Source organism: Olea europaea, unplaced genomic scaffold (assembly GCF_002742605.1).
Source record: "Olea europaea var. sylvestris unplaced genomic scaffold, O_europaea_v1 scaffold729, whole genome shotgun sequence".
NCBI classification, from domain to species: domain Eukaryota; kingdom Viridiplantae; phylum Streptophyta; class Magnoliopsida; order Lamiales; family Oleaceae; genus Olea; species Olea europaea.
This window is the reverse complement of record NW_019265692.1, coordinates 232,856-259,080: the sequence shown is the minus strand read 5'-3', so window position 1 is coordinate 259,080 and position 26,225 is coordinate 232,856. Positions and strand designations below refer to the sequence as shown.

At 32.9% G+C, this 26,225-nt stretch overlaps 2 protein-coding genes across 4 annotated transcripts; both read left to right on the top strand.

Annotated features, from left to right (window-relative positions):
- The first annotated feature begins 4,100 nt into the window (after window positions 1–4,100).
- Window positions 4,101–11,392, top strand: LOC111390935 (multiple inositol polyphosphate phosphatase 1). Of its 3 annotated transcripts, none has more exons than XM_023016059.1 (12): window positions 4,101–4,362; window positions 4,599–4,686; window positions 5,448–5,741; window positions 6,048–6,206; window positions 8,077–8,217; window positions 8,317–8,373; window positions 8,607–8,745; window positions 9,773–9,874; window positions 9,988–10,178; window positions 10,746–10,787; window positions 10,869–10,952; window positions 11,118–11,392. In XM_023016059.1, the coding sequence occupies exons 1-12, from the start codon at window positions 4,253–4,255 to the stop codon at window positions 11,229–11,231; spliced, it is 1,521 nt and encodes a 506-aa protein (XP_022871827.1). In that variant the 5' UTR covers window positions 4,101–4,252; the 3' UTR covers window positions 11,232–11,392. The 3 variants fall into 3 exon arrangements, with proteins under 3 accessions (XP_022871827.1, XP_022871829.1, XP_022871826.1); XM_023016061.1 differs by having other exon boundaries at window positions 4,103–4,362; window positions 9,770–9,874; window positions 11,134–11,392; XM_023016058.1 differs by having other exon boundaries at window positions 4,103–4,362; window positions 9,770–9,874.
- An 8,710-nt stretch (window positions 11,393–20,102) lies between these two features.
- On the top strand, window positions 20,103–26,209 carry LOC111390937 (eukaryotic translation initiation factor 2 subunit alpha homolog). The gene is made up of 7 exons (XM_023016063.1): window positions 20,103–20,607; window positions 23,847–23,903; window positions 24,001–24,087; window positions 24,168–24,314; window positions 24,426–24,530; window positions 25,522–25,620; window positions 25,903–26,209. The coding sequence occupies exons 1-7, from the start codon at window positions 20,227–20,229 to the stop codon at window positions 26,050–26,052; spliced, it is 1,026 nt and encodes a 341-aa protein (XP_022871831.1). The 5' UTR covers window positions 20,103–20,226; the 3' UTR covers window positions 26,053–26,209.
- The last annotated feature ends 16 nt before the right edge of the window (window positions 26,210–26,225 follow it).

The window sequence follows — 26,225 nt, the reverse complement described above, 5'->3', positions numbered from 1 at the left end:
ATCCCTTTTTTAAAAAAAAAAAAAAAAAAAAAAAAAAGAAGAAGAAGAAGATTTTTTAATAGTAATTTTTTAGAGAATTTGTGGTTAAAATTATATTGAGTGTATATGGTTGAAAATAAATTTATGACCCAAACATATGCTTAGGTTATTAAAAACTTTGTGTAAAATAGTATCATATGCATTTTTTTGCTCTTTATTAAATTTGTTTGCACAAGAATGATCATATTCGAAACCAATATTTCTAATTCTTCATTAAGCATTCTTGTAAACATTTGTGTTGCTCAATATTTACTTCAAAGTCACCTGAGTTATAGTCATTCAAAGATCTTCCCAATGGTTATTTATAGACTACAATGCTTCTAATTCCGTACGATGACGACTGAATTATTTTGTTACATAATCTTCATCCAAGAATTGTGCCACCATCTCTATCATTGGTGCACCATCATTGTCATCAAAAATCAAATCTAGTCGAATGGCTTTACTAAATTATCCTAACTTTACCAAATTATACTAACAATGTTTCGATTATGAATAATATTACTTGTACATAATAGCTTACTCAGATGAGGTTTCAAAACGAGAGTTGAAGAAATTCTAATTCAATCATATTTCCTCACATCATGTGTTTGCAAACTATTATGCAGGTCCTTATGTACATTTAGTATAACTGTAATGGACTATTCGATTATTATGCTCAGTGAAGAGTAAAATATAACTTACCTTCTTAAGAAGTGTAGGATTCACGTGTCATGCTCTTTCCATGTGAAGAATAAATATAATAAAACATATGCATTCCTCAAATTGAAAAAAGGGTTTGACAAAGCTTAAAAGTTTCAAAAAATGGATTTCTCCATTCAAGAATTTGTTAAAAATACTTTTATTTTTTATTTTTTATGGTGAGGTTAATATTAGTCCCAATTTGAGTTTTATTATCTAAAAAGTCATTTATTTTTCAAATTCATTTTCAATTACACATTCTTCCAATAAAACATTTTACACACAGACTCAACTTTTTTCTACTTTTCAATTATACAGTCTCAAAATTTTCATTATTACAAACTCATTTTCATAAAAAAATGGGACTCGAACATATGAATAATAGTAGGTCGAAGATGGTTTCTAATCATTAAATTACCGGTGATGGTGATCTAGCAGTAGACAGATGTGCGGAAGTCATACGTGGTTGTGGTTAGGGGTGTAAATTTGGCTCGTCGGCTCGGACAGTTTGTGGCTCAGTTTAGGAAAAGTTTGAGCCGGTCTGACTCGTAGCATGGAGGAACTGAGTTGAGGCTCGGGCTAAGCCCTATTTTGGGATGTCGACTCAAGCACGGCCCACTCGTGCAGCTCAACGATCAAACGGGCCGGCTTGCGACGAGCCGAACCTTAGGGAAAAAAATAAAAAATTGCCTACAAAACAAACAAAATTAATTTCAAATGAAAAAAGTTGCCTGTTTTCACGTGCTGCCTATTTAAGGTAGCACGTTAGCCGCCTTTAAGGTAGCCTAAATTTAAACAGGCAAGTATTAAAAAGTTGCAAATTGAAACCAGTCAATCTCGATCGAAAATGGATCGAATTAGTGTTTGGCGATTTTGATTCTATTATTTCCACATTTGTATATTCACAGGAAAAATTTCGTGAAATAATGGTTGCATACTGCAGCAAAAATACTCTTGGCGATGATATACTCAATATACTTTATCCAACTTGTGCAAAATTATCTTCAACTTAGATATACCTTTATTGTAGAAATACTCTTCATTTAGATATTAATAAATTATATAATAAAAAAATGAGTTGCTACTGAACAATTAAAAACTTTTAATAGTGTTATATCGTTTACCTCTGATGCATGGACTATTGGTAATAAAAATGTTATATTATTGCTACGGCTCATTACATTGATCACTTGTGATTTCTATATAAAATGATTATTGCATTCAGATGTGTAGAATATCCTTATAATGTCTTAACATAAATATAAGAATTTGTCAATTTTTATTGATGTAGTTTATTTCATGGAGTTAAAATTTAGTAAATATTGAAAAAAATTGCCCTCTTTATATCTTTTGCCCATATTTCTTTCGTAAATGTCTAATTATTACAATAATTTGTAAATATCATAAAGTATTGATTATAGGGTAAATATTATTAAGATTTAAAGGTTGGGTATATTTTATTGTTACATAGAGTAGAAGAAAGAATAAGATTATTGAAAGCAAACCTAGATTAGCAAAATCGATATGGATGTTTCAAATAATTCAGTTTCATTTTTAGATTTTTTCACACATCGTACACTGCTGTTACATTTTTGTCTTTGCAAGGACAGCTGCTCAAACGTTGATAAAATTTTTATTTTTTTTAAATATTCTGTAACACATTAAAATTTAATCAAATGAAAATACTTAAAAAGTAATTAACCTCAATGCTTAAATAATAGAATCTCAGGTCCAAAATCTATTGCAAGCACTTTTTCAATTTTGTCTTCATAGATTCTATAATGTGAAGGGTCAAATATTTGGTAGAGGAGTGTAAATGAGTTTAACCGTCAGACTATAAGGGCAGTTGACACACGAATTATTTTTCTTTAATGAACTAGTTGGATTTCGTTTCTATCACAAGTTTACAACGTACTCGTGCCTTCTCTTCCTGTTAGAATGATGAAGTGGTGACCTATGTGAGCCCTACATAGTTGACCATACATTGGGATGATACTTGACCAACTTGATAATTGAAGGCTTGCTTTCTCAAATATCATTGCAGGGAAATATCAATAACTCTAGAATAAATCTGACTTGCAACCAGATGTATTAATTTCTAACATAAGCATTGGAGGCATGCCGTCTGAAGCATCTTTGCTGAGCAAGATTGGCAATTGAATTTCATGAACAGTGTCCACACGGACACATTTTCCAACGTTTGAGGGAAAATGAATTCCCATGGGGGTATGGTGGTTTTTCATATTCCAGCATTTTTTTTTCGTTTTGTTTTTTGTTGGCAATTGACATTTTTATGTAAAACAAAGTCAAACGAACATCAAAAAATACTTTTATTTCAACATTTTTCACGTGAAAAATTATACCAATCAATCACAATAATTTACAATTCTCAGAAAAACAATTTTTAGACAATTCAAGTCATTGGAATTCGTTTTTGTTCTGCCCAAATTTCATCTTTACAATCAAACGGATCGGGTTAATTTGAAGTGGTATTTTTATTACAAGTAGGAGGATACATATCACAATATGTCGTCATTTTTCCTGTTAGTTCTATTATCTGGGTTGTTGTGTTATCCATCCCAAAACGCACAAAAACAGAGAAAAAGTGGAAACAAAGATGAGTTTGAATCAATTTTGAAGCTTATTTATACTGTGCTCAATTAAATATATCTATTTCTTACTATGGGCAATTGATGTTTACATACCCAGACATAACAGAACAAGAATGCTATGAAAAGTGAAGTATTTCTACTTTACTTGGCAATTAAGAACTCCATACTTGTAGACATGCTTCTTTAGTGAAGGTTTTCCTTTTGAGCTTGTTGTCTTTACATATAGAGGAGGAAGATGTATTTGTGTTTAATTACCTGCACAAGTTGGATAAAACTTGTATTATTTGTCTCTTTTTTTCAATAATTTGATTGTCCTTATTTCACATGTAAAATTATTTCTTGTATTTTGAAATGATATTACTTAATAAGCCGATCCGCATGCTCGATGAGGGAAAGTCCATCCCAATGTAATCATAACAAACATTGAATTTTATTTATTTATTTATTTTTTCATAGTAAACATTGAGTTGAGGATATAATTCAAGAAAATTTAACATACTTGATACACTAACATTACCTTAAAAATAACAATGCATGGGCAAAAACTAATTCTAAAAAAGGGGTAAATGGTATAATTTTCACAGGAGTCGTGCTTTTTGGCTAGGGTTAAATCCCGGCCAATCCCGGACCAAATAGGTTTATGCTTTCCCCAAATTGGAGGGGAAAGCATACTAAGCCCATTGTACGTGTCAGGTAGGCACGAGCCCAAATTGCATCACCCGATGATCCGATTCAAAATTCAGACGAAAGAAAGGTATCTCATCGTCTTCCATCCAATAGAATCTCCCAATGAAAAATTACATTTCCGTATTGCGAAACAGCATATAAATTCTCCTTCAATACTCCCTCGTTTACAAATTATAGCTAAACTGCCATGTATAAGCGAAAATTATTCTCCTGCCTACTCCACTGAATAAACTATGAGTTTCCAGAAGCTATCAGTTTTAATATTCTTATTTTTTATAGTGAAAATAAATTCGAATGCTGAAGAAAACTTCGATGTTCGCCAACATTTATGCACTGTGACCAGGTATCGCTCCACCATCTCACCGTGGAGGATCTATCGTTTTTCGTATTTTTTTATTTTAAGTTTCTGATTGATTTGATTTATTGCGGAAAACTTGGTTTTTTCTGGTAATTTGTTCGTGTAATGGAATCGATGAGGATTTATTTTCACTATAAATGATATCCATTTCTCTGTGTGTTGTTTTCGAGAGACAGAGGATTAAGTTTTACATTTTACTTCTTTCTGAATTTTGTGCGCAGGTATCACGTTGCCAAAGATATTTCTGAGAATTCGTTTGTGCCCTCGAATATCAATGATCAATGTACACCTATTCACCTAAATCTTGTGGTAATCCTCTTTCCTTTTCAATTTTAGTTTGAATCATGCAACATATAGTTTTCTAGGTCCGAGGTTCTGAAATCTTATATATTTAAATTGAAAGGCAAGAACCAATTGAATTTAATTCTTGCTTTCTGCTTGATGCTCTGAGATGTATAATTAATCGATTGGCGTGAAATTTGTGCATATTTAATCGATGTTTCTGTATGGTGTACTTAGCCATTTTTAGATAGCTAGTGGAGTTTTTGTTGCAGAATGCGAGCAGTGGTCCAACCTGAAGTGCTTCACTTATTGATATAATAGAAATGTAGAATACGGGATCAATGAGGAGGGTTTTGTGGTTGCAATTTGAACTTCTTTCATCTGTATCCCCTTGTTGAAGGAAGATTTCCGAAAATCTTCATTTTGGAAGACTCTTGGAAATTTTTGAGTTTTGGGTACCAAAAGAACACCCTTACAGAATAAAGTTGTGGAAGGACAGAAAACATACTAAGGGTTTAGAAGTACTATAGAAGTGCCCTTTTAATTGTTACATCTAGTCAGTAGTTCCAGTAGTAGTTATCTGTTTTGCTTTCTGTATTCAGGAGTAAGTTGTATATACTCGATAAATCTCTCCTTATCAGACGTAGTTCTGCACAAAATGAAGTCTACAATCGTTTTTGCTATGTTGCTACCTTCGCTTCCGCATGCAACTGCATTTTCATATTTTGAAGTCTGTGTTTCAATTATGCCATATTGTAGTAACTTTTTTTTACGGGTTCCTTTGGCAGGCAAGACATGGAACACGTGCCCCTACCAAGAAAAAGTTGAAGCAATTAGAAGCCTTGTCTACCCGGCTACAATTCCTTTTGCAAAATGTAGAAGAGGAGAAGAAATCTTTACACAATATTCCTGCGTGGTTATCGGGATGGAAATCTCCTTGGAAAGGGAAGCACAAGGGTGGAGAGTTAATCAGTGAAGGAGAAGCTGAAATGTACGAGCTTGGGATTAGAATCAGAGAAAAATTTCCAGAGCTGTTTAAAGAAGAATACCACCCAGACATATATCCAATAAAAACTACTCAGGTTCGTTATTTATAATTTACCCCTAGTATGAAACTTGCATTCATATTTTGTTCAAGCTATGTGCCAAAGAAAAAAGAGAATCGAAATGACCTTCTCTGTTGCCAAGTTTCTTGAATTGATAAGCAACTAACTGATGATATGAACCCCTTCTGCAGTGACCTTTGCTGTTTATTATTCATCTCTAGTATTTACATGTTTGACGAACTTTTCTAGTATAATATGTGAACCTAATGCACCTACTATGATGATCATTGCTGTTGGCTTATTCATCCTAAAACTTTGTATTCGTGATTGTGACATATGTAGATCTCTCGAGCCTCAGCTAGTGCTGTGGCATTTGGTATGGGGCTGTTTAGTGGGAGAGGAAATCTGGGATTAGGGCGTCATCGAGCTTTTGCAGTTACCAGCGAAAGCCGTGCAAGTGATATAATGTTGAGATTCCACGATTGTTGTCAAAACTACAAGGTAAGATCATCAGTTGGCATTTATTGGTAGCACTATCTTTTTCAATTCTAATATCCTATGCTTTTTGTTCTGCTATTAGTCCTGTGTAAATCTTCTGGGTTTTGGTGTTTTATTTTTCAATCTTTAAAAGTAATATCTCTAGCTGTAAGTGATATAATGTTTCATTTTGAGTGACATGCCCCCAAGATGGGATTGTCACTAGGTATTCCTGGATAGCACTTTGTTAGGACAATCAATATCAATGATTAAGAATGTGATAATTTTGAATTTTAAGCTTACCTGAAATTTGCCTTTATTGTATGCATAAAACTAGACGGTAGATTTTGATTTATTTTCTTGTCACCATTTTGTGTTAAGTTAGGATCATCTTCACGACTTCAAGTTGTGCTAGGAAGTTTAGATAAAATGGCTTAGCATTTCCCAATAATGTGGACAATTGATATATTGGTACTCAACATATCGAAATTTTTATCTAAATTGCTCTTTCAAATTGTCCGATTCTTCATCATCTTCTCTTACTTATCTGTTTTCCTCCTTCTTATTTGTTTCTCTCTATATTTGTACAAGTTAGTGATCAATTATGTCTTATTTTATCAGTTATAAGTGGATTGCTAGTGTATTGAGAATTAGAAACCCTAATTATATTCTTGCAGAAAGAAATAAAGACACACAAGATATATACAGGTTCATTTCAATGTGAGATTATGTCATCTTCCGATACTGCGGTAATTCATTGTGATGAAAAAGAATAACGATTGCCTCTCTCTATTTCTTTTATGATGGTGATATGAAGGCTCTATGATGGCCATACTTATAAAATGACGAAACTGAAATTTGCAAGGACACGAATTCCTAAATTGAAATTTACAAGGACACAAATTTCTTAACTATTCTTAATGAAATTTCGGGCAGGAGGCTCTGCCCCATGCACCTGGGGAGAGGGGCTTTCCTGCCGCCCCCAACCCCCACAGAGACTTCACTAAAGAAGACGATCTGCATACTTCTTCCGCATAGCAGCAATAATTAAACACGACGACTTTAATATATAGTACATTAATTTTTAAATAACAGATATCATATGAAATTCTACGTATCAGTTTGAACCTTGAGTCTCATCCTCTATAACACAGAAAACCAATGATTTTTCATGAGTTGCAAAGCCTTCTGACTTGTTGATAATTAACTGGCCAGTTTTTAAAATAGAAGCATTTCATCTGTGCATATTGACTTGGAAATAGGATGTAGTTATTGTGACATTTAAAGTAGATCTTGATAGTAAAATAGTGAAGTTCTTGACTATTTATTTCTGCCATGTTCTAGATCCGAGATATTGGTGCAGTTTACTATTAGGCGCCTCTCAGTGTTTTTAGATTGACTACTAAGATGATGTTTGTTAATACATTCAGGAATTAATTAAAAGATACATATCATGTATTAAAAGTTGAAATAATTTTTACAAAATGTATATACAATATATGCATGCTTTATTTTTTTGTGTCTGTGGATGTAATCAATTCAGTAGGCGAAATTGACTGCCAAAGGCCTTCCAACTCTCAAACTTTACATAACATGAATTTCTTGTATTAAAATTTGTTCTCTTGACATGGCCAATGGTGCATCTTTAAACTTTGGAATATTCTAATGGTGCCATTATCAGTGGTTAATCTTCTTTTGTCCTTCTAGCTTTAAAATATTTTACTGTAGATTGAAAATATGGTATCTCGTTTGCCTGTGAAATAATTTGTGCAAAGAAAATGATTATCTAATGTGGCTGATATTACTATCCAATTACCGTTAACCAAGCAATTGTAGACTTCCATCATGAATAAGAATTACTTTTAAATCATTTAACTTTTATACCTGGATACAGGCTTTTAGGAAAAGTCAAGAACCATTTGTTGATAAGCTCAACAAGCCCTTACTAAATGAAATTGCACAAGAACTAGCGAAGCGCTGGAGTCTGAATTTTACAACACAGGATATATCATCTCTATGGTTTCTGTGCAAACAGGTAATCACATCAGCCATGTATCCTGTTGATTAGTAGACTACACTTATCCTTCAGATTGTGATTATAATTGCAACTTTCAATAATTGACCTTTAAACCAGGAAGCGTCCTTATTGAACACAACTGATCGAGCTTGTGCTCTGTTTAGTCCATCTCAGGTATTACTTGTACACCCCCTTTGGTTTTAACATATCAACCAACTTCTTAAATTGCTTTTATTTGTCAACTTTCCTTTTATATGGATAGGCTTTCTGAGTAGGTGCTCAAGTTTGAGATCTATCTTTTTATTGTAAATTGAGTCTGTCTGAAATACAGTAATAATGTTTGACATGATGAGAATGCTCTATTTCTGAATTTATGCTTACAAACCTGCTATAAATGTTCATCATAGGTTGATTTGTTGGAGTGGGCAGATGATCTGGAGTTATTCATACTGAAGGGCTATGGTAATTCACTAAACTACCGGATGGGAGTGCCATTGCTTGAAGATGTCATCCAGTCGATGGAGAAAGCTATTAATGCTAGAGAAGGTGAAGTTAACAATACATGATTGATGATTTAGTGGACATGCATCATAAATTCCTGCCTTTTCTTGAACAGCTTCTTTTTCCTTTCCTATCTTAGTAGGACGATTAGAAGTTAAAACTGAAAGCCATGAATTTAGTAAGCTATTTATGATGTGGAAAATATTATTATCTTTGTTCTATTTTCACTTCTTATTTAGAAGTTGTTCTCTCTTGGTGATTTGGAAGATCCACTTCTAGTTGGCTTCTCCAAAATCATATTCATGAATATGATGATAGAATACATAGTTTCTTTCTTCCTCTTCCTCTTTTTCCCCCCTCTTTTTCTGGGTGGTGGAGGAATGGGAGAAGAGATAACCTGGTAAATAAAAATAATAAAATCTTAGATAATCTAGAAAATAAACCCTAATTACTTTTTTTCTAAATAAGAATCTAAACATGGAATATAATCATATAATAATTTAATTGGATTTCCATCACTAAATCTATAATAAAGCAAAAAATGAATTAAGTAGCTGAGTTTCTCCGTTTGGAAGGAATTTATTTAACATCTAAAACCTAGTATATTACTCGAGATGTTCATTTGACAATATTAGTTCTGAAAGAAATCCATCTTTCACATGTTCCTACCTTGGTATTCGATTAATTTCACCTTGTGTCATATTTCGTTTTATATCTTTTAGTTGTGCTTCCTACAGCAATGGTACCGGCTCATTAAAAGGTTTAAGATTCATGATATTGTCTTGCAATTTTAAGTTAGTTAATTAATTTCTTGTTCATCTTAAATTTTCAAATTGCTTATCTCCAGTTACATGGACATTTGTATCATTTTTTCATCAATTGTGGATTGGGGAGTTACAAATCAAGATCATCCCGATCATTACATTTAAGTTTTTAGTAGTGATACTGCACACAAAAACTTCACCCATTTCTGTAATGAATATCTACAAATTGAAGATTTGTATTTTAGTTTAGTGCCTTCATTTCCATTTTTTTATTCTATCCTTTTGATCCTTCTGCTTTTTTATAGAAGGACTTGTTCCCGGGAGCTACGAAATGGCCAGACTACGCTTTGCTCATGCTGAAACTCTACTTCCATTTTCATGTTTAATTGGGCTGTTTCTTGATGGATCTGGTGAGGGCTTTCATGCTTAAATGTGTTTTGTTGGCATCTTTGGTCACTTTCAATTCTTTTACGGCTTCAGTTCAACATATGTTTTCTTAATGGCTGGCTCTGCCTTTTTCCAGAGTTTGAACTAATACTAAGAGAACATCCTTTGCAACTCCCTCCGAAGCCTCCCCAAAAGAGAATTTGGCATGGCAGCACGGTTGTTCCTTTTGCTGGAAATAACATGCTAGTTTTATATAGCTGCCCAGACAACAATTCGAGCAAATACTTTGTGCAAGTATTGCACAATGAACATCCCATTCGATTGCCGGTAAGCTTAGCCCTTTGGCCCCCGTTATAATGAGATTTTTGGAAATAATGTATTTTGGAATAGTAATTTTTTGGGGAACGTGTGGTTAAAAAAGAAGGAAAAGTTTTTTATTTACGTGTAATGTTATTTTATTGTAGAATGTATGGTTGAAAAGAAGAGAGAAAATGTATTAAAATTTTAATGGGGCAAAACAGGGGCTTATTGTTATCCTTTTACTCTGCATATCACAAAGCTCTATGAGCATCTTCAAGATTGTTTTCGTGTCTGATGAAATGTTGAACATCCATGCGGTCATGCTAATTGCTAGTCATCTGTTATAAAAATGTTAAAAATGCTAAATTTTCTTGGTCTTGATGTTCTCTGAGACTCCGAGTGTTTTACTTTATATTAGATGTTACATTCTTTTCTGCACTGTCTCGCTTTCGTTCTCAATTCTCAAATAGATCTACACACGGGTTTTAATAATTGGCTAATGTTCTGTAAACACTAAGTATTTGTTCGCCTTATGTGCTTCTTGCTTCTAGTTGATTAAAGCCTACATTTGTTTCTTTTGCTTCTTATGTATAGGGTTGTGAAAACTCTGATGTTTGCCCTTTTGAAGTATTCAAGGTACGATTTGCTTATTCTAGAGTTTAGCATGAAGCCATACATTGGTTACTCATTTCTCTAATTCAATCATCTATTACTCAGGAACGAATAGCTGCTCCTCATTTAAAGCACGACTACACGGCTCTTTGCAATATGGAATCAGATCAAACGGAGCAAACTGCCTCGGTCAGTACATTATCCCGAATGTTAAGTTGGCTTTTCCCAGTGAGGAATGGCGATAGACGAGCCCAGAAAGTTGAGCTGTAGTTTTATTAACATAGAGCCGTAACTCTCACATTTTCCCTAACTTGACTATTGCCTCCTGACTTTCTTAATTTGTCATTGATCCAGCGGTTCCTTCTAACAGGTTACAGTCTGAGCAAGATCACATCTTATACAACTGTCGTCGGAGCTATTTGTACTCTTTTTTTGGCATACCTATTTATAGCATTTGTCAAGTTTTAACTCTTAAGCAGCAGATTGTGGTTCTACTCACAATCTTCTTCAGATTTTTTTTTTTAATTATTTTTTTGAAGATCTCAAAGTTGTAGATTATGTTGCTATTTTGTTTAGTTGCTTGTAGTTGCATTTGTTTCCAAGAATAATTTGAGTGCACCTTTTGAGCCCTGTTTTCCATAAACGAAATTTGGGATGTTTAATTACTTATCTTTTTTTTTTTTTTTTTTTTTTTTTTTTTTTTTTGAGAAAAAAACTTCATCCGATATAGTGTTAAAGTGGAGTAATATATGGAGATACGAGTTCTTAATGGTTATAATTAATTGAGTTTTCATGAATGCTTCATAGTTTAATTAAAAGTTTTGTAGTTATTTTTAGTTTTATTTTAGCCCTTGTTTGTGCATCATTCTTTTAAAAATTCATTTTTAATCACACATTATTTAATAAAATAATATTACATGTAAATTGAAAACTATTTTTTAATTTTAAATTATACATTCTTTATCAGTTTATTATTAAAAATGCATTCTTTCCCCTAAAACGGGGCTCAAACTTTTAATCATGAATCTCTATACAATTTTGCTATTTTGGTTAAAGTTAGTAGATTAATACAAGTTGTTATTAATTGATTACGTAGTCCTTGGGAACACAATATTTCATTTACTTTTTATTATTTGTCTATAATATTGTACACTTACAAAATTTTAGCAAACGAGAAGCATCCTTTTTATGGTTTATCTAACATTTATCTGTTGTGGCTTAAACATATGTTTATTTCAAGGTAAACCAATAGTTTGAATGTCTCTTTTGGGACTCGCGTCTATAGTCTAAACTTGGGATGTTCAATTTTTTACTATTCTCTTTCCCTGTTTGAGCTAAAACTTAAATCATTGCTTCAAAACTTTCAGTTATCGTGGTTTTGGGTCTTAATGTTGGGAATTAAGACCGATTTATTTTAATTGTCCACAAGAGTTCAAAGAATTTATTAGAAGTCAAAAAATATGACAATATTGAAATTTATATGAAAAACTTTCAAATTGAAGTAAAATCACGAGCTTTCAAAAATAAAAATATTTCACAATATGAAAAGGTTGGACAATCATTTAGAACGTGTCACACATCCCAAAAATCAGGTACGCACTAGTGAGACTACATAAGATCTCCAATTTATTTTTAATTGTCCACAAGAGTTCAAAGAATTTATTGAGAAGTCAAAAAATATAACAATATAAAAATTTAAATGAAAAAACTTCCAAATTGAAGAAAAATCACGAGCTTTCAAAAATAAAAATATATCACTATATGAAAATGTTATACAATCATTTAGAATATGTCACACATCCCAAAAATCTAGTACACGCTAGTGAGACTATATAGGATCTCCAATTTATTTTTTAATTGTCCACAAGAGTTCAAAGAATTTATTTAGAAGTCAAAAACTATAAAAATTTAAATGAAAAGACTTCCAAATTGAAGAAAAATCATGAGCTTTCAAAAATGAAAATATTTCACTATATGAAAAGGTTATACGATCATTTTTGTTCGGTGGTGATTTTGTGAATTGATTTTTTGATCGTTGAAGAAAAAAGTGGATCTTCTGTGAGAGAATAAATAAAAAATAACAGCTTCAATAGTGAAATAAAGGTAAGAAAATTGATTTTTTGGAGTGAAAAATCAATACCAAACATGCACTTAGAACGTGTCACACATCGCAAAATTCAAGTACAAACTAGTGAGCCTACATAGGATCTCCAAATTTCACCATGACTATTTTAAACTTGAGATGAATAACTTATGATTTGAAAGATTCTATTTGTAGGGATACAAAAAAATGGTTTTTAGTTTCTAATCACGTAGGATACTAAATAATCCCCTCGATAGAACACTAAAATCCTATTTTATTTGGATTGTCATATTGTAATTGAACAATATCAAGTCAAAATTCCAACAGAACATGTTCAATCTAGACTTCTTTTACTTTCATAAACATGTTTTTAAGTGATGAACTTTTGTGGAATTAATAAAAATTTTTTTTTTTTTTTTTTTAACTTCTAAAAATTTGAGCAGAATTCGTGAAAAACCTTCATACATTTATAGAATTCATTTGACATTATAAAGACTTTCATTTGAGAAAAAAAAAAAGAAAAAAAAAGAAAAACAACAAAACAAAACATTTACATACAATGCTATATGCTTCTATAACTTATTATGCGTTCTATTTTATTGGGTTATTTATTTTTTGCACAACAATAAAATACTATTCTACACAGCTACTTGCATGACCAAATTGTTGAAAACATATAGCAACAATTATATTTCTCGAGCTAATAAAAAATTGATTAAAAAAAAAAGTACTTCTCCTCAATTAGATAAATAAACAGAAAAAAATGCAAAAATTAATAAATAACAACATTTTCGTACTCTTTGATGAAAATAAAATAAAAAAAAAATCTCTAATATTCAATATTATCAATACGTAAAAATTGAAAACAAACAACATATATAAAAGTTAACTACAAATTAATCAATTTTTTTAGTAAAATTTTATAAAAAATTGAATTGATCTTTATTCATAGGACAGTTGGACGAAAAATAAGAGAGAGGAAAATCTTATAAGAATTTTGTAATTATAAATTGATATTTTTTTTTTTCAAAAAGAAAGGGAAACGATGAAAAATATTGAAAATATTAAAAAGAGAAGATTGAAGAGAGAAAAATATTATTTATTTATTTATTTTAATCATGGCCTTAGGTGCATATAGGAAAACAAACTACACATTGAAAGATTTCTTTTTATCTTTTTGTGAAATCTCAAATTCTGAAGGGTGAATGAGACACAACTTATAAGATTTTATGATTCTACTTTATGCTTAAAAGTTGTAGATAAAATTTTTAGAAGTCATTAATTTTTTGATTAACTTATAATTTTTTAAAAAGTCCTTAAAATATTGATTTAACACCCTAGAAATGTTAAGGTTTTTTAAGAAGTCTATATGGAACGAAAAATGTTGCTTATTTCCAAAAAATGATCACCGTTCCATGTGACAGGGATGTGCTATAAATGATAATATTATTTAAATATATAGATATGAGACTCACCTTTTGTCTTGATTAATGCTAAATTGATAGGGTTTGGAGCCAGGGATTGGCTCCAAAGCCGAGGTAGCAGTCCTCGTTTGTCTTATTGTTTAGGATCACATCATAAGACGATCATCTCTAATAGAGATAAACAAAATTACTCTGAATAAATACACTTGTGCTTTTTAAATTCATAAAAAATATTAGAAGTCCAAATTGAATGCATTTCCTAAGCTCTTACTATGGTTTCCGTTTGTTAAATTTATATTGCATAATGGAGAAGAGATTCTATTTTACCTTATAAATAAATAGTATTCTTTATTGATTTGGAAAATTACTTGGTTATCCACATTCCGATAATTAGAAGCTGATTCGCATGCGAGGGTTTTTATTGTTTACATTTTTTTATTAGTATCTGTATTTTTAATTTGTTTGAATGAGTTGGGGTATTGTGATATCTTCGAGTTTGGATCAATCATGGTACATGAAATTTGCGTTCCAAACTATCGTGGGATAGAGCAAGTTTTTCAACTTTTTTTTTTTTTTTTTCCCTTTTACATAACACTTAAATTCTAGATAAATCCCACTTCCACTCACTCAAACATTAATTAGAAGTGGTATGGCAAGTTCCACCTGGGACGATTAGGAGTTGGCCAGATCTCAAGAAGCAATTCCTTAACAACTTTCTATTCAAAAGGTCAAAAGAGGCCAAGTCTAGTGCTTCTCTGTTTCACCAATGAGATAATATACTTCGAAAAGATCATCCGTGAGGAAGCCCTATTTGTCCCAAAAGGAGGCCTCAACATGAATGCCTTATTTAGAGGGATGTTCACAACAAAATTCCTACGACACATATGACCAGCTGGTAGATATGAGGGATGAGATTGTCAATGAAAAGATGATTGACTACCGTAATAACCTAGCCAATAGACTCCCTTTATAGGTAAAGAGTTAGATGTCCTACCTCCGACCTAGTAAACTAGTAGTAGACCTAAGCAGGGCATCAAATTGCCCCAACTTCAGGCCAAGCCTATGATATAACCACATTGAATGCTGTGCCAGCCCTAATTGATGAGGAAGTTGGCTTAATGGTTGGATGATATTAGGTCGTTAAATTTGATTATTTGTTAATGAATTCTATAAAACATGACGTAATTCTATGTAAATAATGTTTGTAGGTAGCAATCAATGAAAGATGATGGAGTAAGGAAAAGAAGTGAAAAAGGGGCTCAATTGCATCAAATACAAAGTTCGAGGATTAAAATGCAATAATTCAAAGTGCGGTCAGATTGCAAAACGATTATTTAAGAATGCAAGAGTAAATTGGAGTTAAAAAGAAGTCAATGGGATGTGAAATTATCGAAAATGATCAAAATACATAAATGAAAAAGCTTAGGGACCTTTGCAAATTGGTTCCCTAATTGTATCATACGTAAGCATGAGCCTACATGCCTTGCATACAAAGGTAACAAAAAATATTATTTGAGGCCAACTTTCATGTATTGTGTGTACACTTACTTTTAATCATGCATACGCATGGTTCAATTCTGAAAGAAAGATTTTGTTTCCTTATTTTGTTCTAAAAACTTTTGCTATGCAATCTTTTGACACCTTCTACATATATTTTAAGCCATCCAAAACTTGGTGAGACCGATCTCTCATTATTTTGAGAGCACAAAAGGCAATTTTACATTGACAAATTAAGAAATTCATTGTTTTGGTTGAAGATTAAAGTGAAGAATTGGAGTTCTCAAGTTTTTCACCATATTCCTTGTTTCGAGTGATATATTTTCTTGTTCTTTTATGTAATTTTAATATGATTATACCAAGCTAAATAACTTTGCATATTGGATGGATGACAAAACCTTTTGATTTATAGATTTAATCGAAGATTTGTTGGTTTTAAAGTTCTTTTTGTGTTTCTAATTTAATATGCATAAATTGTGGTTGTTTTAATACTTGCACATCAGTAAAGCGTTGAAAAACTCTCAATAGGTAGAATGTTGCATATGGAACACACAGACAATAAGCATTAAGGATAATATTTATGGATTGTGTAGTTACGTGTGATAATTCTATAAATTAAATGCATTTTTTATATGTGAATTTGGGCTAGAAATAGGGTCAAGTCGTGTTAAACATAGGTTCGATATATGTTGAAAAAAGAAATTGAATAAAATTGAATTATTGATAATTGCAAACATGTTAATCACATTAATCAATACAAGTCGAGAATTGAAAATAAAAGTCAGTAGGTGGAGTCGAAAATCCAATATATTCATCTCTTATTTGATAACAACCATAGTTTATTGCTTTAATAGTATATTCTAGGATAATAAAATAAAATACTCAACAAACAATTTATTTTGTTACAATAGATTGAATTTGGCAAACACTAATATATTAAAAATGAACGTTATTCCTCGTGAAATGATATTCTTAACTCACTTTATCTATTACTTGTCAATGATCTAGTACGCTTAAATGTTTTGTTTGAACACTGTATCGCCTCGAAAATTTTATAGAATAAAATTTATTTGTTCTATATGATATTTTTATGTTTTGAAAGTTGAGGGACTAAAAATGAAATAGGTATTGATTCTTCTTATTTTGGAACAATAGATATTTATGAAGTGAGATTTAGTAAGTCGATATTCGGCTCTTGTTGTATCTTGTAATTAATTAGAAGTCTTCGACTTAAGAAAAGTTAATTCGGATAAGTTAGGTTCAAGATGTGAAAGTTTAAAAAGTTATCTTTAATTGCTAATTAATTAATTTTGATTTAAAATTTAAATTTTTATGGTAGCCACGTGTGAGATGATAAATGTTGATTTTGATAATGGTAATCGTTTTGTGATTTGGATAAAGTTTAATTATAATCTTAATTTAATTTTGATAAAGCTTAATAGTAATCATAATTCTATTATTTAAAATTAATTCTTATTCAAAATCCTTATATTACATAGTTTTTCAATTCTAGTTGCATACCAACTCAATTGAAAATTTCAACAATAAATATTGCAAGAATTCTCATCATTTCACCACAGAAAATAAAGATAGCTATGAGAGTAAGAGAGGGAGAGAGGAAAAAGTATAGAAAAATAATTGGATAATTTTTACGAGCAAAATTTTATTCTTTTCAACTTGTCAAAATCAATGTAAGATGTTTAGGTGCAAGTGGTTTATTTCCGTATATTTTTATGTATTCAATTAAATATGCATGAATTGCTAGTAAACATTCAAGTTCAACCTAATAGAATATGAACTCTATTAGGTTCTTTATAACGAAATGTGATATCTTTTGGGAATTCAAAATAATAATGGTGAGTGTTTCGATTGGTCATCTATATACTCCATAAAAATATGGTGTGAGAAGTCTATTTTATTGTTATATAAATTGTCTATGGAATTGCACACATCTCAATGGGGGGTTTTTAAATAGTCACTCTTACAATAATTTTACATATTAGCTCGGGGTCGATTGGATTTGTACCAACATTGTGATACGCGCCGTCAAGTGGATTAAAAGGAAAAATGAACATTAGGTTTTTCTGTCTTTCAATTTATTAGATAGTTTAATTTGTTCAAAGCATGTTATTTAATTCATTAGATGATTATTATTTTTTTTAAGATATAATTTCCATATTTAAATTATTTTATTATAAAGAAATTTATTTTTTTATCGTTCCACATTTTACGTAAAGAGAAATAAGTTCTTGGTAACACTCCAAAGGTTTATGAAAATTTGGATTCTAACAATGGCTATGGGAATCAAGGAGCTGTACCCTATGATTAGCCATCCAACAAGCAAAATGCAACGGTTAACAGTCTTCGAAGGTCTTATAAGGACACATGACCTACTGCACATATAATAAATCACATGGTTGTCCCCAGGGCACATCTTCAAGTGGTAAAAGAGGAGGGTGGGGAAATCCAACTTTGCTTGAGGCTGCCGCGTCAAGGGTTCGAATCCTGAAATATGGATTTGGCTCTTGGATAAGTGCAAGTGTACAAGTAGCCTTACACCTTGTATTCTTGGAGGCATAACCTGCGATTTACCTCTTTCACGATGCTTCAGGGTAGGAGCAGTGGGGGACCCTTAAGGTTGGAGTTCAACCTTTTTTTTTTAATAAATCACATGGTTACAAAAGTGGGCAGAGGCAGAGAAGGGGCCTCGGCAGATGTGGATAACGTACCATTCTTGAGATGTTAATACAATTTTTGGAGGTCTCTATGTGGAAAGGGAAGTCTAAAAACGCTCAGTGGAACTATGCTATAAAGACCAAAGATCCTCCAATGACGAGCTACATAGTCGATAACTATTATCGTGGGGCGAGCAGGGTAGAGCCCACCATTTTCTCTAAAGAAGATGCGAAAGGACTACAGTATCCACATTGTGACGCTTTGGTGGGAAGGATTATTGTAGCACGCAAGGGTTGAAGCATATGCTAGTAGACAACTGGAGCTCTGTTAGCATAATTTTCGGAGCAACTTATGATAATATGCTAGTAAATCATGAGCTAACCCCCACGACTTTCCCACTATACAGATTCAAAGGCAATAGCATCATTCCAAGAGGAAAAATAATCTTGCGGTAGAGATAGGAGAGCCTCCCCAAGTGGTCTGTCATTACATGGAGTATCCTATGGTGGATAGAAGGTTGGCTTACCATAGAATTTAAGGAAGACTAAAGAAATTATGGGCCATCACCTCTGAACACCACCTATGAATGACGTTCCCTATGGAGAATTGTATTGTAATAGTTTGAGGCAACCAAATGGAGACTAGGGAATGCTTTTTGAACTCCCTAACGAATGCAGAGCCCCGCGAGGCAAAAATGATGGTAGTTAAGGAGACTATTATTACGTTTCATCCAACGAAACTTCAAGAATAATAACGTGGTAGCCATCGAGTGGGGAAATCCAATCTCACACTCCACGTTACCATCCTGCTTGGCCTATATTTGAAGCCCTTCTATAGTCGAAGTTATGAACCCACCAAACCCCCATGTGGAGGCTGAGCCTCTATGACGAGGTGAAGTGAGATGATACAATGAGTTGCAACACCCATCCGAGGCAATTTTCCTTGTGTTGCCTCATTTTTATGTATTACTATTGTGTAATTGCTTATGGAAAAGTAGCATTATTCATTTATCCATTAAATAGAAAATATATCTAGTTTGGTAATTATGCAGATATGCACAAAGACATTAATTTAACGTGAACTTTTTGTTTTCAAATTCTATTGTTCAGTTATGAACTATTCAATAAGGCTGTGTTTGATATGGAAAATAGAAAATTTTTGCTATTTTCCACCTTTTGATGTGTTTAATTGTAAAAATTTTCCATGGAAATCAATTTCCCAACACATGACCTGTTTTCCTCGAATTTTTAAAATTTTTTATTTTTTATTTTTTTAAAAATTCAGCAATGGGAACAAAATCTATCAACAATTGTGTTAAAAAAAATTTATCCCTTTAATTGATAATTTTCATGAAAAATAAGACAAATGAACACCAGAAGATCCAAAATTTCAATATTTTTCATGTGAAAAATTATACGAATTAAATACATTTAATTGATAATTTTCAGAAAAACAAGTTTTAGACAATTAGATTCTCTAAAATTCGATTTCTTTCCACCCAAATTTTATCCCTGCAATCAAACGGATCCTTAAGTTTTATTTGTTGTAATATTCTGATTATATACGGTGGCTTCATTTGAAAAATAAAAAAATAAAAAATAAATAAAAACAATCCATAAGCATATATTCATTTTTCATGAAAGATATGCATGTAAGCATAAATCTACCCAGAGAATCAGAAACCCTGAAAAAAAGTGGTTCTCCACTCTCTCGCTCCCTTCAAGACCCCAATTCCCTGAGAGTAGAAACCGTTATCCCGAATCCTCTTCTACCAATCCCAGCCATGGAATCTGGGCGAAATCTGGAATGCCGGATGTATGAGGCCAAATACCCTGAAGTGGACCAGGCCGTGATGATACAGGTGAAGAGCATGACAGACAGTGGTGCGTATGTTTCATTGTTGGAGTATAATAACATCGAGGGCATGATCCTGTTCTCGGAGCTGTCGCGTCGCCGCATTCGTAGCATCAGCAGTCTCATCAAGGTGGGTCGGATCGAGCCCGTCATGGTCCTCCGTGTCGACAAGGAAAAGGGCTACATTGATTTAAGTAAGAGGAGAGTATCTGAGGAGGATATTCAGGCCTGCGAGGAGAGGTATAACAAGAGCAAACTTGTTCACTCCATCATGAGGCATGTTGCTGAGACCATGAATATTGATTTGGAGGTAATTTTTCATTCTTATTTTGATGGGTTTTGGCTGCTAAGTACTTAGTTGTTAATTTTTTGTTAAGTTTTATTGTTATTGCTTCCCTTTTGATTGGTCGCTGAAGGATTTTATGAATTCTGTGGTAAATTCTGGAATTGATGTGGATAATGGATGGAATTTGATACCACAGGATTGCTTTCGTAATGAATATGAGCTTGATTTTACTCTAAAATAGTGTGGAGTGAGAAGAAGTCAAATGCGTTCATTCTAAATTCAAGCACTCTAATAGTCGAAAATGTTTATTTTTATCTAATATTAACTGAAATGAGTGCTTTTAAGCGATAAGGAGAAGATAGAAAGCTAGGTTTGGATTTTGATATCTGATAGTAGCCTTAATCAATTGTCAATTGTTAAGCCTGATTCTTACCAATGGGATTCGAATATAAGAAACCAAAGAATCATATGAAATAAGTAGGACCAATTCAAAAGGTCAGTGGATCAAGGGAAATTGACTGAAATTAGTAGAAAAACTATAGGAAATGATGTAGTATAGTAAATTTTCTATTTGCAAAGGCTTCTCAAAGACTCTTACCTGCAAGACATCTAGATGTGCACTATCTGTGGTTCTTCTAGGGTTTGAGGTAAGGGCTTGCTAAAATGATGAAGTTACTCTCCCTTTCGTATTTTGTTTCCCTTTCACAGCCGATGATCTTATTTTATCCTTCGTAGTCCTATTGTGTAATCTCTATTCTATTATTAAGTGATAGCATCATTGAACACCAATAAAGATGTGTAAACTCATAAGTTCAGTGACTCTCCAGTATTTGGCATGAAATTTCCAATTTATAGCAGCTTTAAACAATGCCTTTAGTTCCCATTTACGGCTTCTTACATCGACTGTATGTCATTCCTGGAAAAACAATCAAATTCTATTTACTCCCCATCTAATACTTGAAGCTTCAAATGATACAGGATTTTGTATAATGAGCCTGCTTTTTGCTGTTTGATTATTCTCAGTATTTGCACAAAAGTAACTGATTCTATAAAGAAACCTTCTTTCATAGAAACTGAAACAAGTTTGTTTTCCCATTTCCTTGTGGCACACATTTTGAGCATGCAGTAGAAGCTAGTCTAAATTATGTAAGGGGAGACTATGGGTTAATTTCATTTTTCTTCCGTTTTCTATTTGTGTTAGCTGGTGGGAGAACCTTCTTGTCCAAATTCTCTGCTTAGAGAAGAATTTGACTCCTAGAAGGTGATAGCTGATAGCAATTTATTGTGGACACTTCAAACGAATTCGAGAAAAGTATTGGTTAAGTATGCTTCTTATTTGGATTCACAGGATCATTGAACTACTATGCTTTTACGATTTTACGTATTATTTACTTAGACACGAAATAATTTCCTTCCCTGGATTGTTCTGTTTTCTCAAGGTTACTAGTTGTCCCAGAATACCTCCATTCCCTCTTTCTCTCTCTCTCTTTCTCTCTCTCTCACTCTCTTGCTTGGAGAGTGGTGGATACGGAAAGAGAACAAATCTGTTTTTACTTCATCCTGCCTTGCGATTCTTGTGAGTGTAAATGCAAAAGATATAATTATATGGATTTTCTTGCATGTGAGCTCGCATGTTATAGACATGACAAGAACAAATTTGGTGTAGCTTTAGCCTGACATGAGATTCTCGCTAGCTCAAGTGGCATGGATTCCCATGCTTGTGATTGTGCTTGTCCATGTACATGTGCAAACGCGAGCGATGACACAACAAGAAGTTTATGAAATCCAGAATTCAAAGCTTGGAAATGAAGAGAGGGAGTTTCTGAATTACAGAATTCACGTTTAAGCTGACAAGATTATAATTTGGCTATAGAGGTGATATTATTGTGGTTCTTTTCAGAAATCGAAAAAAAATTGGAAATTGCTGAGCAGGAAGGGGCGCTGACTTTAAGGAAAACATTTCCAAATTCTAGTTGATTTAAGGAGCACTCACAGAACATAAAACTAAATGAACAATTTCCATTTTACCAGACTACTGTGGTCACACAGGGTCTGCTACCCCTGGATCTGTGCCTTGTTTCTTTTTTATTTTTTTGCTATTCAGCAGTCATCACCCAAAGTGGAAAGGAGAAAAAAGAGAAAGGGAAACAAAATGAAGGGAAGATGATGGTGGAATCACTGGATCGAGAAGGGGTTAAAGGAAGGAAGTCTATTTGCTAGTTTAGCTTCACGTGTCTGAAGGAGCTTCTGATCCTAGTCACTGCGTTACTGTGTTAATAATGGTAACTTGATATTGGAATTGAAGTCTTTAGTAAACATTACTTGTTTCTCATTTTTAGGTAACAAATGTTGGTTACTTGTCTTTCCACAAGCTTTTAAGATATACGATTTCCTTCCAGAAGTATGTTGCTATGTTCACCTTAAAGAGAAGAAAAATAAATTGACCTTGTTGAGTTAGCTATGCCACAAGCTATATGGAATTCTGGTTTTCAACAATTTAGGAATACTGGGGAAAAATCATTTTTGTTTTTTTTTATTATGATTAGTAAATTTTAATCTGCCACCTCGCGCTGACAGTCCCCCAAAGGAAGAAATATACCGTTGATCTCGAAAAGGTTCTACTCATAGTCATGGTATTGCTTGAGAACTGGTTTTATAAGGAGCTGAAGAAATTTTGCCCCCATTTGGTGGGTTTATATTTCTGTAAGTTGTCTATGATTACTTTCTCTGATTATGAATTAGTGGGAATATTCCTCTCTCCCTGTTTAGTTTTTATGAAGCAAAGCAAATGCATGTTGCCTTGAGGAAGTTCGTTCATTGCACGATATTCATCTGGAATGCCTTGTAGTCTGTAAGTGCTCTATTGGGTTTTGATGTTATTCTTTTCTTTTCTTTTTTTTAGATGCTCTGCATCCCTTGGAAAATTTTGCATCTTGACATTGCATCCCTTGGAAAATTGGGTTTTGATATTATTCTTTTATTTTTTTAGATGCTCTGCATCCCTTGGAAAATTTTGCATCTTCTCTACCTCGCTAACATTTTGGTTTGGCAACACCTTTTACGTGGCTGATTAGTCCTAACATCTAAATGATCAGTGATTTTTCTCCCTGGAAGCGAGGGATTTCTTGTATTCTACCTGCTTTTACTGTCCCTGTCTACATCTTAGTGCTGCATGCTACCAAATCTATGTTCTGACATATGTGGTGATCATTTGGTGATCTATTCTCTTGTCATCTTCATTAAAAGCAAATTGTTTATCGTAGGATCTTTATATCCACATCGGCTGGCCTTTATACAGGAAATATGGCCATGCATTTGAGGTAAATTTTGTACCTCTTTCAAACTCTTGTGACCTTTGCCTCAACTTAGTAATGGAAATGTAATATCTACTTCTTTGGTTTTTGTTTCAAAATGCAGGCATTCAAATTAATCGTCAGTGATCCTGATTCAGTGCTTGATTCTCTTACTCGCAAAATCAAAGAAGTTGGCCCTGATGGGCAGGAGGTACTCTTTGTTAAATGTGATTTTGTATTTATTTTCTTCAAATTGGTAAGGGGACAATTTGTAATCATGTTATTCTATAGGCGACGAAGGTGGTTCCTGCCATATCAGAGGAGGTTAAAGATGCTTTAGTAAAAAATATTAGGAGAAGAATGACCCCACAACCATTGAAGATTCGTGCTGATATTGAAATGAAGTGCTTCCAGTTTGATGGTGTTCTGCACATCAAGGTCCCTATCCTATGACCATTCATCTGATTACCAGCTTCTTGAACATATGCTATTATACTGTGAAATATGGTTCTTTGTCTTGAGTGCTAACTCTTTCTGAACTATCTGCAGGAAGCAATGCGTAAAGCTGAAGCTGCTGGTAACATGGATTGCCCAGTTAAAATTAAACTTGTTGCTCCTCCAGCATATGTCCTCTACACCCAGACTCTTGAGAAGGTTAACTGCAAATTATGGTTGTTATGCTGAATAGATAGGATAGCCATCATGAAATTTTTATTTGTCTTTTATTTTCTTTAGAGCATATATCACATCGTCCCTGTTGGACGTGCCAGAGAGTTTTTTTTACTTTTCTCAACTTCTGTTATAAAAACTGCAAAACACTTGTGCTTCATACAATCTCTAATGCTGGCCTAACTGTCCCAAAATTTGTAAATTCTGGTATTAAGATGTAATCTACAGTGTCTTACATGCCTGTCATACAGTCCAAAGATTTTGGCTTATTTCTTTGTTTACGATTAATTGGTCTGTAGTTTGAACTTTTATGTCAAGGATGTAAAATGTGGTTTGAGCCACAGAAGCAGAATGCACTAATGTGTTAGGTACCACATGGTATTATGATGCTACGGAAGCAAAGGCAATTGTTGCTCGTCTTCTAGGTTCAAGTCTGTTAATTGTTATTTCTTCATACGATAATCTATTGTACATGACTTTTTTTCGGTCAACGATTTCTTACTAATAAAATTGATTCTTGTGGCAGTATGGAATTTAGGTTGTTGCATTTTTTTATATTGCTAATCAAAGATATTGTTGTAAACTGTAAACTAGCAAAGCTGAAGCTACAATAACAAATTCTACTGGTTATTCGTTATTTCATCAAGGGTCTGCTGTGCTATGGGATTACTTCTTATGACCACAATACATTTTTACATGTTATCTATTTCAATCTCTGATCCCCTAGAATCACATGAAACTGCAGGGGGAATCAAGCAAATTTTAGCCCTTTTGATGGCGCTATTATTTGGCAAAAACATTGTTTTGAATAGTGATTTTTTGGAGAATATGTAGTTAAAAAGTAATGTAAAGTTTTAGATTTATGTGTAAAATATTTTATTTGTAAATTTGTGGTGGAAAATGAGTATGTAGAATAAAGAGTTTTGAAATAATGATTGTCAAACAGGGTCTTATTGGGTTTTATTTTGTTATTCAGGAGCAAGGCATTGCTATCCTTAACAAGGCTATTGAGGCTTGCATGGAAGAAATTGAATGTCACAAGGGAAAACTTACTGTTAAAGAGGCAGCAAGGGCTGTGAGAATCATTACTTTTTCTCAAATTAGACCTTGATTTTTATCATTTTGAGTATAGTGCATGTTTGATACTTAGTATGGGGCTAAACTGGACAGCTATTAACAATTTTTTAAGTTTCTGTTGTTTTATTAATAGTGTCCATTATTTGCAGACAAGTACTATAAAATTACAACTTTTGGTCTTGAAAAATATCCATTCTGTGCTTTTTGGCTTGTGCAAGGCTATTATCAGCAACACCACTTTTATTGTCATTGCAAATCTAATATGGATGCCTTTGTTTAGGTGAGCGAACGGGAGGACAAACTACTTGCTGAGCAGATGCGTAAGCTGGGTCGTGAAAATGATGAAGTTAGTGTCGATGAAGACAGTGAAGAGGAGGAAGATACAGGCATGGGAGAAGTTGATGTCGAGAATACAGAAATCACATTTTAAGAGTGAAAATTTTCTGTTTTGTTCTACTCGAATAAATTCTCTTTATACAGTTGCATTGTTTTTTAACTGGGTATTAGGAGGGTATATAAACCTGTACTGACATTTGCATTGCTAAGCTGCTAATCCTTCTGGGCTCCCGGGTAATTTTTTCATTAAATAGAATCTGAGACGAG